Source organism: Miscanthus floridulus, chromosome 13 (assembly GCF_019320115.1).
Source record: "Miscanthus floridulus cultivar M001 chromosome 13, ASM1932011v1, whole genome shotgun sequence".
Lineage (NCBI taxonomy): Eukaryota > Viridiplantae > Streptophyta > Magnoliopsida > Poales > Poaceae > Miscanthus > Miscanthus floridulus.
Window position 1 is genome coordinate 18,841,963 of NC_089592.1, and position 12,594 is coordinate 18,854,556.

The window sequence follows — 12,594 nt, forward strand, 5'->3', positions numbered from 1 at the left end:
GTTTTTTTTATGGGCCAAAATTCATGGAAATTTCTGAAATTTCCATTCTATCCCCAGGGTCCGATAAAATTTGACATCGGCTAAATTTTTCTCTTCTTTCCTGTTCCCACACAGACAACCCAAATTCAGCCGTGTGACAGTCCCACACTATAATATTTTATTCTTGTTTTTATCTGTGAACAAGTGATGTTTAATAGCTTAGGAATAATTTCAATTTAAATTCTACGAATTTTTTTCAAAACAATTTGAATTTTTTTTGAATTTGAACCGATATTTTCGATATATCTTGCTTATCCTATTTATCCATGACCTTCGATAAATTTTTATTTCTGATAATGAAAACCTTGCACAGGGCAAGCAGCCAAGCACAGATCGAAGCCAAGCCAAGTTGCCAGTCACCAAGAGCGTGCAAGCCATAGCAGCAACACGAACCGCGATGACGCAGCCGCAGCCGCACGTCGTGGTGGTGCCCTACCCGGGCTCCGGCAACATCAACCCGGCGCTGCAGCTGGTCCAGGTACTGCGCCACCACGGCGTCTTCGTCACCTTCGTCGTCACCGAGCACAACCTCCGGCGCGCCCAGCAGGCCGCAGACACCGAGGGCGCTGTGAGCGGCCGCGAGGGGTTCCGGATCGAGACCATCCCGGACGGGCTGGTGGACGCCGACCGTGACCAACAGGACTACGACCTCGGCCTGTCCAAGGCCACCACCCACCGGTGCGCGGCGCCACTGAGGGAGCTCGTCGCGCGGCTCCGCGGCGACGGCGGCGGCGGTGAGACGCCCGACGTGCCTCCCGTCACGTGTGTGCTGCCCACGGCGCTCATGAGTTTCGCGCTGGAGGTGGCCCGGGAGCTCGGCGTCCCCAGCATGGTGCTCTGGACCAGCAGCGCGGCGGCGCTCATGGGCCACATGAGGCTCCGGGAGCTCAGAGAAAGAGGCTACCTACCACTCAAAGGTACTCTCGATGCCCCTTGTATATACAAGTAAATAAATTAAATGTTACCGCAGTCTAATCTTTGCCTATACATCTTCTAATGATCTCAAATTTTACAGGGCTGGGTTTACAGGAGCAGCAAGCCGTCAATGTCGATCAGCAGCAGCTACCAAGGAAAAGGGCAGCAGGGACTGAACATAGTGTGGTTAGAACTGAAAACATACAAGAATCTCAAATTTTGCAGGGCTCCTCGCCGGCTGCCTGAACAGGTGAGGTACATGTCGAGAACTCGGTGATTGGTACGACTACTGCTGGTGCTGCGGGTGTGATCCAGAGGACAACCACTACTAAAATGTACAGACGGTGTGGAGTGAAGGGACACCTGATGTTCGATTGCACGGCGTCAGTGTTTTGTGATATTTGCAGAAGCACTGAGCATGCCATGAGTCGGTGCCTGATTCTCAAACAACCAAAACCGGTAGGCCAGTTGGTTGGTCAGGCTGCTGATGCACTTGCCGGTTTTCATATTCCGCATTCACCAATTCAACCAACAAAGAGAGATTCTAGAATGGCTTTAATTTCGACTTCTAGCAAAAATTTAACAGAAGAGGATGTTGCTGCATTCTTGCGTGTGTTGGTTTCTGACACTTTTGCTTGGGAAGTGAAACGGCACAGTGGTTCTGATTTCAAGGCTCTTTTTCCAATAAAAGGAGATCTTACAAAGATGACGAGGTTAATGCAGAAATGAAAGAAGGGGTGACTCTCAAGTTTCAAGAGTTTAAGAAAGAAAAAGAGTATTTTAGACACGCTCTACCATTGGTCTGGATGTGTGTTATGAACCTCCCAACAATTTTAAAGGAATATGTCATTCTATGAGCACTAGGAACTCGTTTTGGTGTCACTCAGGAAGTGGATATGGTGACTACCAGAGCGAGTAGGTTTGGGCGGTTCGCAATGGCTATGCTAGAACCTGAGGCAATTCCAACCAAGCTAGATGTTATTATTGGCAATAGATATTTCCAATTGATCTTTCAGGTTGAACCTTACTTGCCAAGATGATGGGAACGGTGATCATGCCAATGGGGTAGCAAAGGACACTGAAATGAGAGAGCCACAAAATAATGGAGGTAATCTTAGTTCGGATGCAAGTGGGGGAACTGCAGGGAATAATAGCATAAAAGGAAAAGAAGTCAATGTCCCTGAGGCACAGATGGATATAGATTTCTCTGAGGATGATTTGTTAGGCGAGTAGAATGAACTAAGTGAGGCGGCATGTGATTTTGTAGGAGTGAAAAGGGGTCACTCGGTGAATGTGAAGAGTGCTACATCTGTGGCAGGCCATTTTGCGCCAGGATGCTTACTGCAGCAGCCTTCACATTTAGTCAGGCCGGGCGGGCAGCAGGGCATGGTGGATCAGCCGAAGGTGCAGGAGAAGGGGTCAGCTTCAGGTAGTGCAATGGGCCAAAAGCAGCAGCCTACAGAGGAGTTCGTGGCATAGAATGCAGGTGCAACCGTGGGTGCAGCCCTTGACTCACAGCAAAGTCTCAAGCAGCCGTCTTTTATGATTGAGGAGGAACAAGTGCAGGTTTCAATGGGACAGTCCGATGGGGCAGCAGGAGGGATTGCAGATGGTGCTCAACACCTTGGGGCCCTTCTTGATGCCATGTTAGAAGCCAGAGTCTCAGCTGATGGTGGGGCAACAAAAGAATTGGGGAGTGTCATGACATTGGTGGTTCTATCAGATGGTGAGCTTACCCCAGTGCGGCGCAGCAAGCGGAATGCGGGCGTGGCTGATGTTGACTCTCTTGATAAAGCAGAAAAAGGGTTGCCATCAAGAACCTTGAGGAAAATGAAGGTAATGCGAAAATAAATTCATTTTGTTCTTTTTCTAACATTCATATTGAGCAAAACTTAAAGGGAGTGGGGATCAGTTTGGGTGACAATGAAAATTTAACTCTTGGGTCTGTAACGTTAATCAAAGAGGTAGAAAAAGAAAGGATGAAACCTTCTAATCTCTTAATTACACATGACAACGAAATTGATTCTGAGAAGGATGAGATTGATCCTGACACCTCCACTATCAGTCGACTCTGTGGCGACTTGATAGAGGAGGTGATGGACGATAATAGTGCAAGCCTTGATGGAGTACTTGTTGATGTACCCATCAAGGTGGCAAAGAGTAAGAAGAAAAAGAAACTCCTCAATAAGAAGGTAGCTGCAAAGAAAAATTGTTTCAATAAAAGGTGTATTCTGGAATTGTAGAGGGTTGCGTGACCTGGCTAAACATACTTTTTTACATGATGTGGCTGAAGATAATAAACTTGATTTTATAGCTCTATCAGAAACCAACAGAAATAGTTTCTCGACTCAGTGTCTGAAAATTTTCTGTGCGGGGGCTGATTTTGTTTGGCATTGGCGGTGCCCCCGGGGTATGTCCGGGGGATGCTAATGGGAATAAATCAAGGATGTTTTGAAGTTGAAAATATTATCGATGGTGACTACCATATCAAATTTGTCTTAAAAAACAAAGTAGATGGTTTTCAATGGGCCCTCTTGTCTATATATGGTGCAGCGCAAGAGGAGCACAAAGAACACTTTCTATCGGAACTAGCACGAGCGTGTACTAGCTATAGAGATCTACCTTTCTTAGTAGGGGGAGACTTTAATATAATCAGGAACCCGTAAAAAAAACAACTCAAGATATAATAACAAGTGGCCACTTTTGTTTAATGCTATTATTGAAATATTGAATTTAAGAGAATTAGAGATGACAGGTAGAAAATACACGTGGGCTAATTATGCTGAGGTTTCAACTTATGAAAAGCTAGACCGTATCTTGGTAACAATAGAGTGGGAACAAAAATTTCCGCTTGCTTCTGTTTAGGCACTCACCCAGGAAATCTCATATCACACCATTTTTGCTAGATGGAGGGGAACCATCTCATAGAGGCAACGTTAGAAATTTTAAATTTGAGTTAGGGTGGCTGTCAAGGGATGGTTTCTTTGAGTTAGTGAAGGAGGTTTGGGAGTCTGAAAATAGGGGTAGAACACCCATGGAACGGTGGCTAAATAAAAGTAGGAGATTGCGACAGTTCCTTAGAGGTTGGGCTAGGAATTTGGCTCACCAAAACAAAAGGCTTAAATCAGATCTGTTGGCTAAGATAGATGCATTTGACAGAAAGGCAGAGACTAATTTATTGTCACCTCAAGAGGAGGAACTTAGACATCATCTTAAAAAGCAATTAACTAAGTTGCACAGAGGGGAGGAGATATATTGGCTCCAACGATCAAAAGCAACAAAGTTATTGCAAGGGGATGATAATACTAAGTATTTCCATATGGTGGTAAATGGGAGACACAGGAAAACAAAAATTGTACAGCTAGAACAGGAAGAAGGAATTATTGTAGGGGATGCAAACTTGAAAGATTATATAACTGAGTACTATAAAGGACTGTTTGGACCTCATGTAAAGAATTCTTTCTCAATGGACGAGACTTTGAGGCATGACATACCTCAAGTGTTGGTGGAGGAGAATGAAGTATTGGTGGCTCCATTCAGTGAGGAGGAGGTTAAAGTGGCGGTCTTTGATATGGAACATAACAATGCATCTGGTCCGGATGGCTTTCCCACTGAATTTTATCAATTCTTTTGGGAGGTTGTGAAGACGGATTTGATGAGCCTCTTTTATGAATTCCATGCTGGGAGATTGCCTATTCATAGTTTAAACTTTGGGGTAATTACTTTATTGCCTAAGATCTCTGATGCAATTCAGATACAACAATATAGGCCTATTTGTCTCTTAAATGTGAGCTTTAAGATTTTCACAAAAGTGTTAAATAATAGAATTTTGAAAGTGGCTGACAAGCTGATAGGACCGTCTCAGACGACCTTTGTTCTGGGTCGCTATATAATGGAAGGAGTTGTGATTTTACATGAAAGTATTCGTGAGTTGCATAGAAAAAAAAAACAAAATGGTGTCATCTTAAAGCTAGACTTTGAGAAAGCATATGATAAGCTAAAGTGGCCTTTCATACAGCAAGTCCTTAGGATGAAAGGATTCTCACCAATTTGGTGTGAATGGATTTCAGAAGTTATGTCTAGAGGGAGTGTTGTAATAAAGGTCAATGATAATTTAGGCCATTATTTTCAAACAAGGAAAGGAGCGCGTCAGGGAGATCCGTTATCTCCAATCCTTTTTTAATACAGTGGTTGATATGTTGGCTATACTTATTTCTCGAGCAAAAGAAGCTGAACAAATTGAAGGGGTTATTCCGCATCTGGTAGAGGATGGACTCTCGGTCCTTCAGTACGCAGATGACACTATTATATTTATGGATAATGATCTAGAGAGGGCCAAAAACATGAAGCTTTTGCTTTGTGCTTTTGAACAGTTATCAGGGCTAAAGATCAATTTTCATAAAAGTGAATTATTTTGCTTTGGAGCAGCTAAAGATAATCAAAATGAGTATGCTCAAATCTTTGGGTGTAATGTAGGGTCATTACCCTTTAGATACCTAGGAATTCCTATGCACAGTGTTTTCCTGAACGCTAAACGGTAAATAGTCGGTCACCTACCGTTTAGCCATTATTCGGACAAAACGTCCCATTAAACAGGCTAAACAGCCAATTAAACGGGGTAAACGGGTGATTAAACGAAAACGGCGCACCACCATGTAGCGTTTATACGGTGTTTAAACGGGCTAAACGATCGTTTAGGCGAATAGTGCCTATGCACCATAGAAAGCTCATGAATAGGGACTGGAAACATGTTAAGGAAAGATTTCAAAAGAGACTAAGCTGTTGGAGGAGTAAGATGTTGTCGGTAGGTGGGAGGCTTGTCCTAATTAACTCTGTTCTAAGTAGTCTTCCCATATTCATGATGTCCTTTTTTTGAAATACCTAGAGGGGTTTTGAAAAAGTTGGACTATTTTAGATCTCGGTTTTTTTGGCAGAGTGATGAACACAAGAAAAAATATAGATTGACAAAATGGGAGGTAGTTTGTACACCCAAAGACTAAGGAGGGTTGGGAGTCTTAAACTTAGATGTTCACAATAAGTGTCTCCTAAGCAAATTGCTTTTTAAACTAATTAATGGAGACGGGTCTGGCAACAATTACTTATGAATAAATATTTAAGGGACAAAACCTTAACACAGGTTCAATACATGCCCAGGGATTCTCAGTTTTGGGCTAGTCTCATGAAGGTCAAGGGGGAGTTCCTCTCGATGGGTAAGTTTGATATAGGTGATGGATCTCAAGTGTGTTTTTGGGAGGATTCGTGGATAAGACCGCACCCTCTAAAATCGCTCTTCCCTACACTATATAACATTGTGAGAAGAAAAAGTGCGACTGTAAGGTCAGTGTTGGCTACGACGCCATTAAATGTAGCCTTCAGGAGATCTCTGATGGGTGCGAATTTGCGAGCATGGCATGAAGTGGTGGCCATGGTTGTCGATGTACAACTAACGAACCAGAGAGATCGCTTTGTGTGGGGCTACATCACAATGGGCTGTACTCCGTCAACTCCATATACAGAACTTTGTTAGGAACACAAGTTATACCATATAGTACTTTAATCTGGAAACTTAAACTACCTCTCAAAATCAAAGTTTTCATGTGGTACTTGTATAAGGGAGTAATTTTAACAAAAGATAATTTGACAAGGCGACAGTGGCAAGGAGATAGGAGGCGTTGTTTCTGTTCTTCAAATGAGTCCATACAATATTTACTCTTTGACTGTCATTATGCTAAATTCATGTGGAGAATTGTTCAGGTTTCCTTTAATCTAATACCTCCAACTAGTGTACATAATTTATTTATAGGTTGGTTGGATGGGGTAAATAGAAAACTGAAATATCAAATTCTTGTGGGTGCAAGTGCTATATGTTGGGTGATTTGGTTAACTCGGAATGACATTGTGTTTGATAAGATCCTAGCACCATCTTATTTGCAGGTTATCTTTAGGGGGACTTATTGGTCTAGGTCCTGGTCCCTACTACAGAAGGAGGAGGATCGTCATTCGATGAAGATGGGATGTAGATCTATTGAGACAATTACGATGGAGGTGTTTGCTAGATACGGCTGGCGATTCAGCAACATACTTGCTTTTTAGTTGTGTTTTTTTGAAAAGCTTGTGTTTTCGCTATGGCTCAAAACTTTGTTTTTGAGATTCCCTGGACCGTTTTATTCTTGTCTGTAATAAGGAACAACTATATGCATTGATCAATGCAGAAGCTGGGATATTAATATATTCCCTTTTCTAAAAAAAAATCTTCTAATGATCTAATCTAATCTAATAGGCTCGAAATGAAAATTAGAAGGTGAGGGAAACATTTTGCTGGGACATTACGAATTTAGTTTACATTTTTTGAATTTTTGCAAACTAATGCAATGGCATAAAACTAGTTTGGCAAATTTATGATTGAGGCCTCCTTTATGTTCAAACTCAAACTTCAAATAAAACAAAATTCATGTTCATGCATTTTGCTATTGTTGTGCTAGATCTTGACGTGGAACGTAACCCAATATATAACTAGTTACAAAACATACTAACTAAAGCACTCCCTCCATCCCAAAATCCTTATCCCAACTCCGATCCCGATCTTTTCACACTTGCAAAAATCGATGGATACATCATTGGGTAGTGACATCCAATCCACGTGTTGGTGGGACTTCTCTTAACATTCCTTCCTTTCTCGAGCTAAGAAAGCCAAGAAAGAATTAAGTTGCCACCCCTATCTATTGCTGCTGCCCCTAGAAGCCAATCACCGCCTCCATCGCCCTAGGAAACAGGTAAAACCAATCTTTGTCGCTCTTCTCTTTGCCTTAGCCTCTTTTTGGCATGACCTAGCCAAGCTTGGAGGCCTCTGGCCGCCCCTAGCTAGCCACCACTGGCTGGCCGCAGCCACCGTACTGCCTAGCTATGGCTTGCTACGGCCCGTTGGGGGGGGGGGGGGGGGGGTGGACGTGCTTGAGGGGTGGCCGGGGGCGGTGGTGGCCTGGCTAGCTGTGGGCAGCGTGCATGATCTAGGTGCGAGAAGATCGAGCTACTGCCAATAAACCTTCATGTGGGACCATTTTTTACTTTTTTAAACAAGATTTTGAAATTAATTGGAGAACCCAACCAATGTCCATCTAACTTTTTTTAAGACTTGAAAACTCTATAATCTACCAATTCTTTTTTTCTTAAATTATAGGAGATGCTCTTAGTAGTTGATGAAACAACAGCTTACTATATACGCCTTCACAGATCTGTCGTTTGTGCAACTGCAAGATGATATATATATTCCGTGGATCAAGTTGTTTTTTGTATTGTGTTAATTATATATTAGCCAGTTGCGTTTACTTCACATTTTTCATTGCAAGTAGCTTCGCATAAAGTGTGAATCCTGGCTGGAGTACAGCCGGCTGCACCAGTTTTCAAATTCTGCGAAGCTCAACGCATAGTAATGCTCCGAGGTCCGAGCTTTAGACAGAGGGAGGAGATCCCAAGATTATTTGCTTGTAGAGGCCATTATTGGTTGATCCGTTAGCTCCGTTTCTGAACTTCTACTCGCCTAGAAAAAAATGATCATTTCTACGCTCATCTAAACTTTTGATACGTACTCCCTCCGTACTCGTAAAGAAAGTCGTTTTGACAGCGACACGGTCTTCAAAACACAACTTTAACTTCTTGTTTCTATAAAAATATTTATCAAAAAGTGATATATGTATACTTTTATGAAAGTATTTTTCAAGACAAATATATTCATATAATTTTCACATTTTTAAACTCAACAACTTGAGAGTTATTCATGATTTATATTCCTAAGGTTTGACTCAAACCTTGTCCTAAACGACTTCCTTTACGAGTACGGAGGGAGTATTTATTTACCATTTATTTTATAAGTATTTAGACTTTATATAGGCATATATATAAAAATAATAATTTATATATATTCAGGTTATGACATATGATGCATGCTTATGTTCAAGTAAAACGCATGGTCAAATATACATTATTTACCATACAATATGCATGTCAGAAGAACATGCCACGTACCGCTGCTATAGCATAGGTTAACAGAGATATAGATAGGCAAAAACAATTTTTGAGAGGTGGATGTGTCAAGACCGCCAGTGGCAAAATGCCTGTGTAAATCCAGATTTACGTAGACAGATGTACATGCCTACATCTGCAAATAAAATAGGAAAAAAAGAAAACAGCCTCGAGGCCCACAGAGCCCTCCCTAAGCTTTAAGATCACTGCAATGCGGAGACTTGTTGACGCTCCTGATGCCTTCCAGTTGTAGGTGCCACTCTCATTTCCGAGTCTGCGACCAACAACTTCAATCCTTCTTAAGACAGCGAGACCGAATCAAATCCATGAATTTCATCCAAAGGGAAAGATCGAGAGACGTAGAGAGATCCAACGGATTGAACTCAGCATTTGTCACTGAATCCGAGCACCGCCCCTGCCCGATCCGCTCGATTTGAGGCCCGGCGATTGTTGTGACTGATCCGTTCTGCCGTCTGTATGGAGGGTGTAAGGACCGTGATATCTAGAAGGAGGTGAATTAGTTATTTTAAAATATATTTCTAATTATGGCGTCTAATTTTTATCTTAACAAAAACATATACAAATAAATAAATTATTTAAAAGTGTAACTACGATTTTGCTAGTGTGTTGCTATCTCTATCGCAAAAGAGTTATGCAATCTAGGTTCTAATCCTATCAACTAGCCTATTACTAAGCTAGAAAAGTAAAGCGCACAACCAAAATTACAATATAAATACGGAAGCTAAAGAGTAAGTAGAGATATGCAAACTCCCGTCGACGACTCTGGTATTTTTATCGAGGTATCGAAAAGCTCTCAAGCTTCCCCCTAGTCCTTGTTGGACCCCTCGCAAGGGTCAAGCTCCCGGTCAGGTAACTCCATGAATAGCCTCGGGCCTTCCCCACACACAAGTGGGTCTCCGCTGTGCCTTTCGGCAAGCCTCTCCCGAATCGCTCTCCGCCGTCTTCACTATCAAGCTTCGGGCTGAAATTCTACGGGCCCTGTTCCCTCCGGTACATGGTGGCGGCCACACCACAAACGCGGTTGGTGTGGTCTCGCAAGATTACAAGCCTCTCTGATGTACAACAATGATGCGTGCAAGTACCGAGTAATAAGAGGTGTGCAAACCTCACTAAACACTAGGCCTAACACCTAAAGCAAGCGCAATGCGGTGGTCTAACTAATCTAAGCACTTCGCAAAACACCTACGCTAATTACCGAATATTTCACTAAGCACTATACATATGGATATCATTAAAATAGAGTATCACCTCACTTGGTATTTTTGCCAGCCTCTGGACGTCACAAATGTACGGTTTGGGGTTCCTTTTATAGCCCCAAGGGATGGAGTAGCTGTTGGGATCCAAAAGGATCTTTCTACCACCCGTCGTACCATGCTGTCCATACCGTTGGACCAATGGGTCCACGGTCCAACGCCCGCCGCTCCTGTTTAGACATTGCAAGATGGCCGTTGGAGCTTCCCAACCGTTGCATCGTTGCTGTCCCTGACGGTTAGGCCACAGTCGTCGGACGGTCCCACGCCCTCAGGGCGACTGGGTCCGACGCTATCTGAGCCTCTCGGGAGCTCTCTGTACCGCTCCCAGGAACCGTCGGACCGTAAAATATATGGTCCGATGCTACCACGTAGGCAGGGTCCAACCCTCACATTACTGGCGCCTGATGAACAGTGAATGCTTATAGTCCGACGCCCTCCTTCTTCGTGGTTCGACACCCTGACACTGCTGCCTGTACTGCTTCTTCAACCGTCGGACTGTACATGTGCTACTCTTTTTCACCCGCATTTCTTCGCCATCTCGAGTCCGGACTTATTTCGAACTTGCGTCTTGGATCTTCTAGGTTGTAACACCTCTTCTAATGTGCTACTCTCGGTGTTGATCAAAGTCTTCTTGCTCCAAACAAATCCAAGTTCTCTACGCAACCTATTGGACTAAAAAATAAACATTTATAAACACATTAGTCCAATTTAATCTTGTTAATCATCAAACAAACTAAATGGGCCGATAGTCGTCCTTTTCCTTATAGAGGGCAAGGACCGTGCACCGCCGTGGAAAGGGAGATGAGGGCCCGCACGCCGCCAATAGGAGGACGCGGGATGACTGCCAGGGAGGTACGTAGGGCCAGACGAAAAACTTGCGGCTTGCTAGCTCACTTGGCTTGATTCGGGTCGTTTACTTTTCTAATAAGCCAATCTTGTTTTTTTCAAAAAAAAAAGAGAGCAAGTCTAGTGTTTTACCTTGTTAAGTTAATGAGTTATCTCGAGCAGGCTCACAGTCCAACTCACGAGTCAAACGAGAGCTAAGTACTTCATAGTCCAACAAGCTAAACTAGTGGAGGCTTGATTTTCAAAATTGACGATGGGTGCCGTAGATGTTATTGTTTTTCCTCTAAATTTGGTGGAATTTAGAAAAAAATTGAGTAAAAATAACTTAAACTTGTGAATGGATCACAATTATTATTCAAAAAACAGTAGCTGGGAACCAAAAGTTAACATATGTATATGTGTGGATTTGCTCGTTTTTATCTCATCTTTGCAGATGACAGCTGCTTAACGAACGGCTACCTAGAGACAACGATCATCGACTGGATCCCCGACATGCCACCGATCAGCCTCGGCGACATCTCCAGCTTCGTCCGCACCACCGACCCGGACGATTTCGGCCTGTGGTTCAACGACACCAAGGCCAACAACTGCACCAAGGCCGGCGCGCTCATCATCAACACGTTCGACGCCCTTGAGCCGGACGTCCTCGCCGCACTCCGTGCGGAGTACCCGCGCATCTACACCGTCGGGCCGCTGGGCGCCCTTCTCCCCCGCCGGCACCACGACGATGAAGCCGCCACCGGCGGCTCGCTTGACCTCAGCCTGTGGAAGCACGACACCGAGTGCTTGGCCTGGCTGGACGCGCAGGCGCCGGGCTCCGTCGTGTACGCCAACTTCGGCAGCCTCACGGTGGTCACCGCCGCGCTGCTGGCGGAGTTCGCGTGGGGCCTCGCGGCGACGGGCCGCCCGTTCCTGTGGGTCATCAGGGAGGACCTCGTCGCCGGCGGGCCGGCGGCGTCCTCGCTGCTGCCGGCGTTCGCGGCGGAGACGGCGGCGAGGGGCCGCGTGGCCGCGTGGTGCCCGCAGGAGGAGATTGGAGGAACGTGTGTGTGGCGTTTGAAGGAGCGATGGTTTATTCAGATGAAGGGAATTATTAGGCCCAAACTAATTCCATGTACTAATAATTACTAAATAAAACAAACTATATCAACCACTCTCTCCAAGACTCCGGTAATGGTTTCGGCAACGGTACTGTGTTTGAAACATTGTTTTGACACTATCTTTTCTATTAAAATATAGAAATGAACATTATAATAAATTCATGATTTTGTAAAAGTATCTAGACAAATCTATGGTGTGATCTTCGACCTTTTTAGCTATAAATACTTTTTATACATGATATTGTGGAGTTTATATATACAAGTTTGAAATATACCTTGTTCGAAAAGTCAAGCATCCGTAGATCGGAGGGAGTGTCCGAAATGTTAATAAGCTGGTCACGTTTCTTGTGGTGGAATTTATATATTCAGTTTAACTTAAATCCATGATTTGACATGGGTCT

General features: G+C 43.8%; 1 protein-coding gene across 1 annotated transcript; it reads left to right on the forward strand.

Annotated features, from left to right (window-relative positions):
* The first annotated feature begins 436 nt into the window (after positions 1 to 436).
* On the forward strand, positions 437 to 12,224 carry LOC136499549 (7-deoxyloganetin glucosyltransferase-like). The gene is made up of 2 exons (XM_066495164.1): positions 437 to 956; positions 11,527 to 12,224. Exons 1-2 carry the CDS (start codon positions 437 to 439, stop codon positions 12,222 to 12,224), a joined length of 1,218 nt encoding a protein of 405 aa, XP_066351261.1.
* Positions 12,225 to 12,594: the final 370 nt, after the last annotated feature.

Excerpts from the sequence above, each read along its gene's own strand:
- LOC136499549 (XM_066495164.1), top strand. The coding sequence starts at position 437 with ATGACGCAGCCGCAGCCGCACGTCGTGGTGGTGCCCTACCCGGGCTCC. Across the intron at positions 957-11,526 it reads AGGCTACCTACCACTCAAAG|ATGACAGCTGCTTAACGAAC; the intron begins GTACTCTCGATG and ends TCATCTTTGCAG.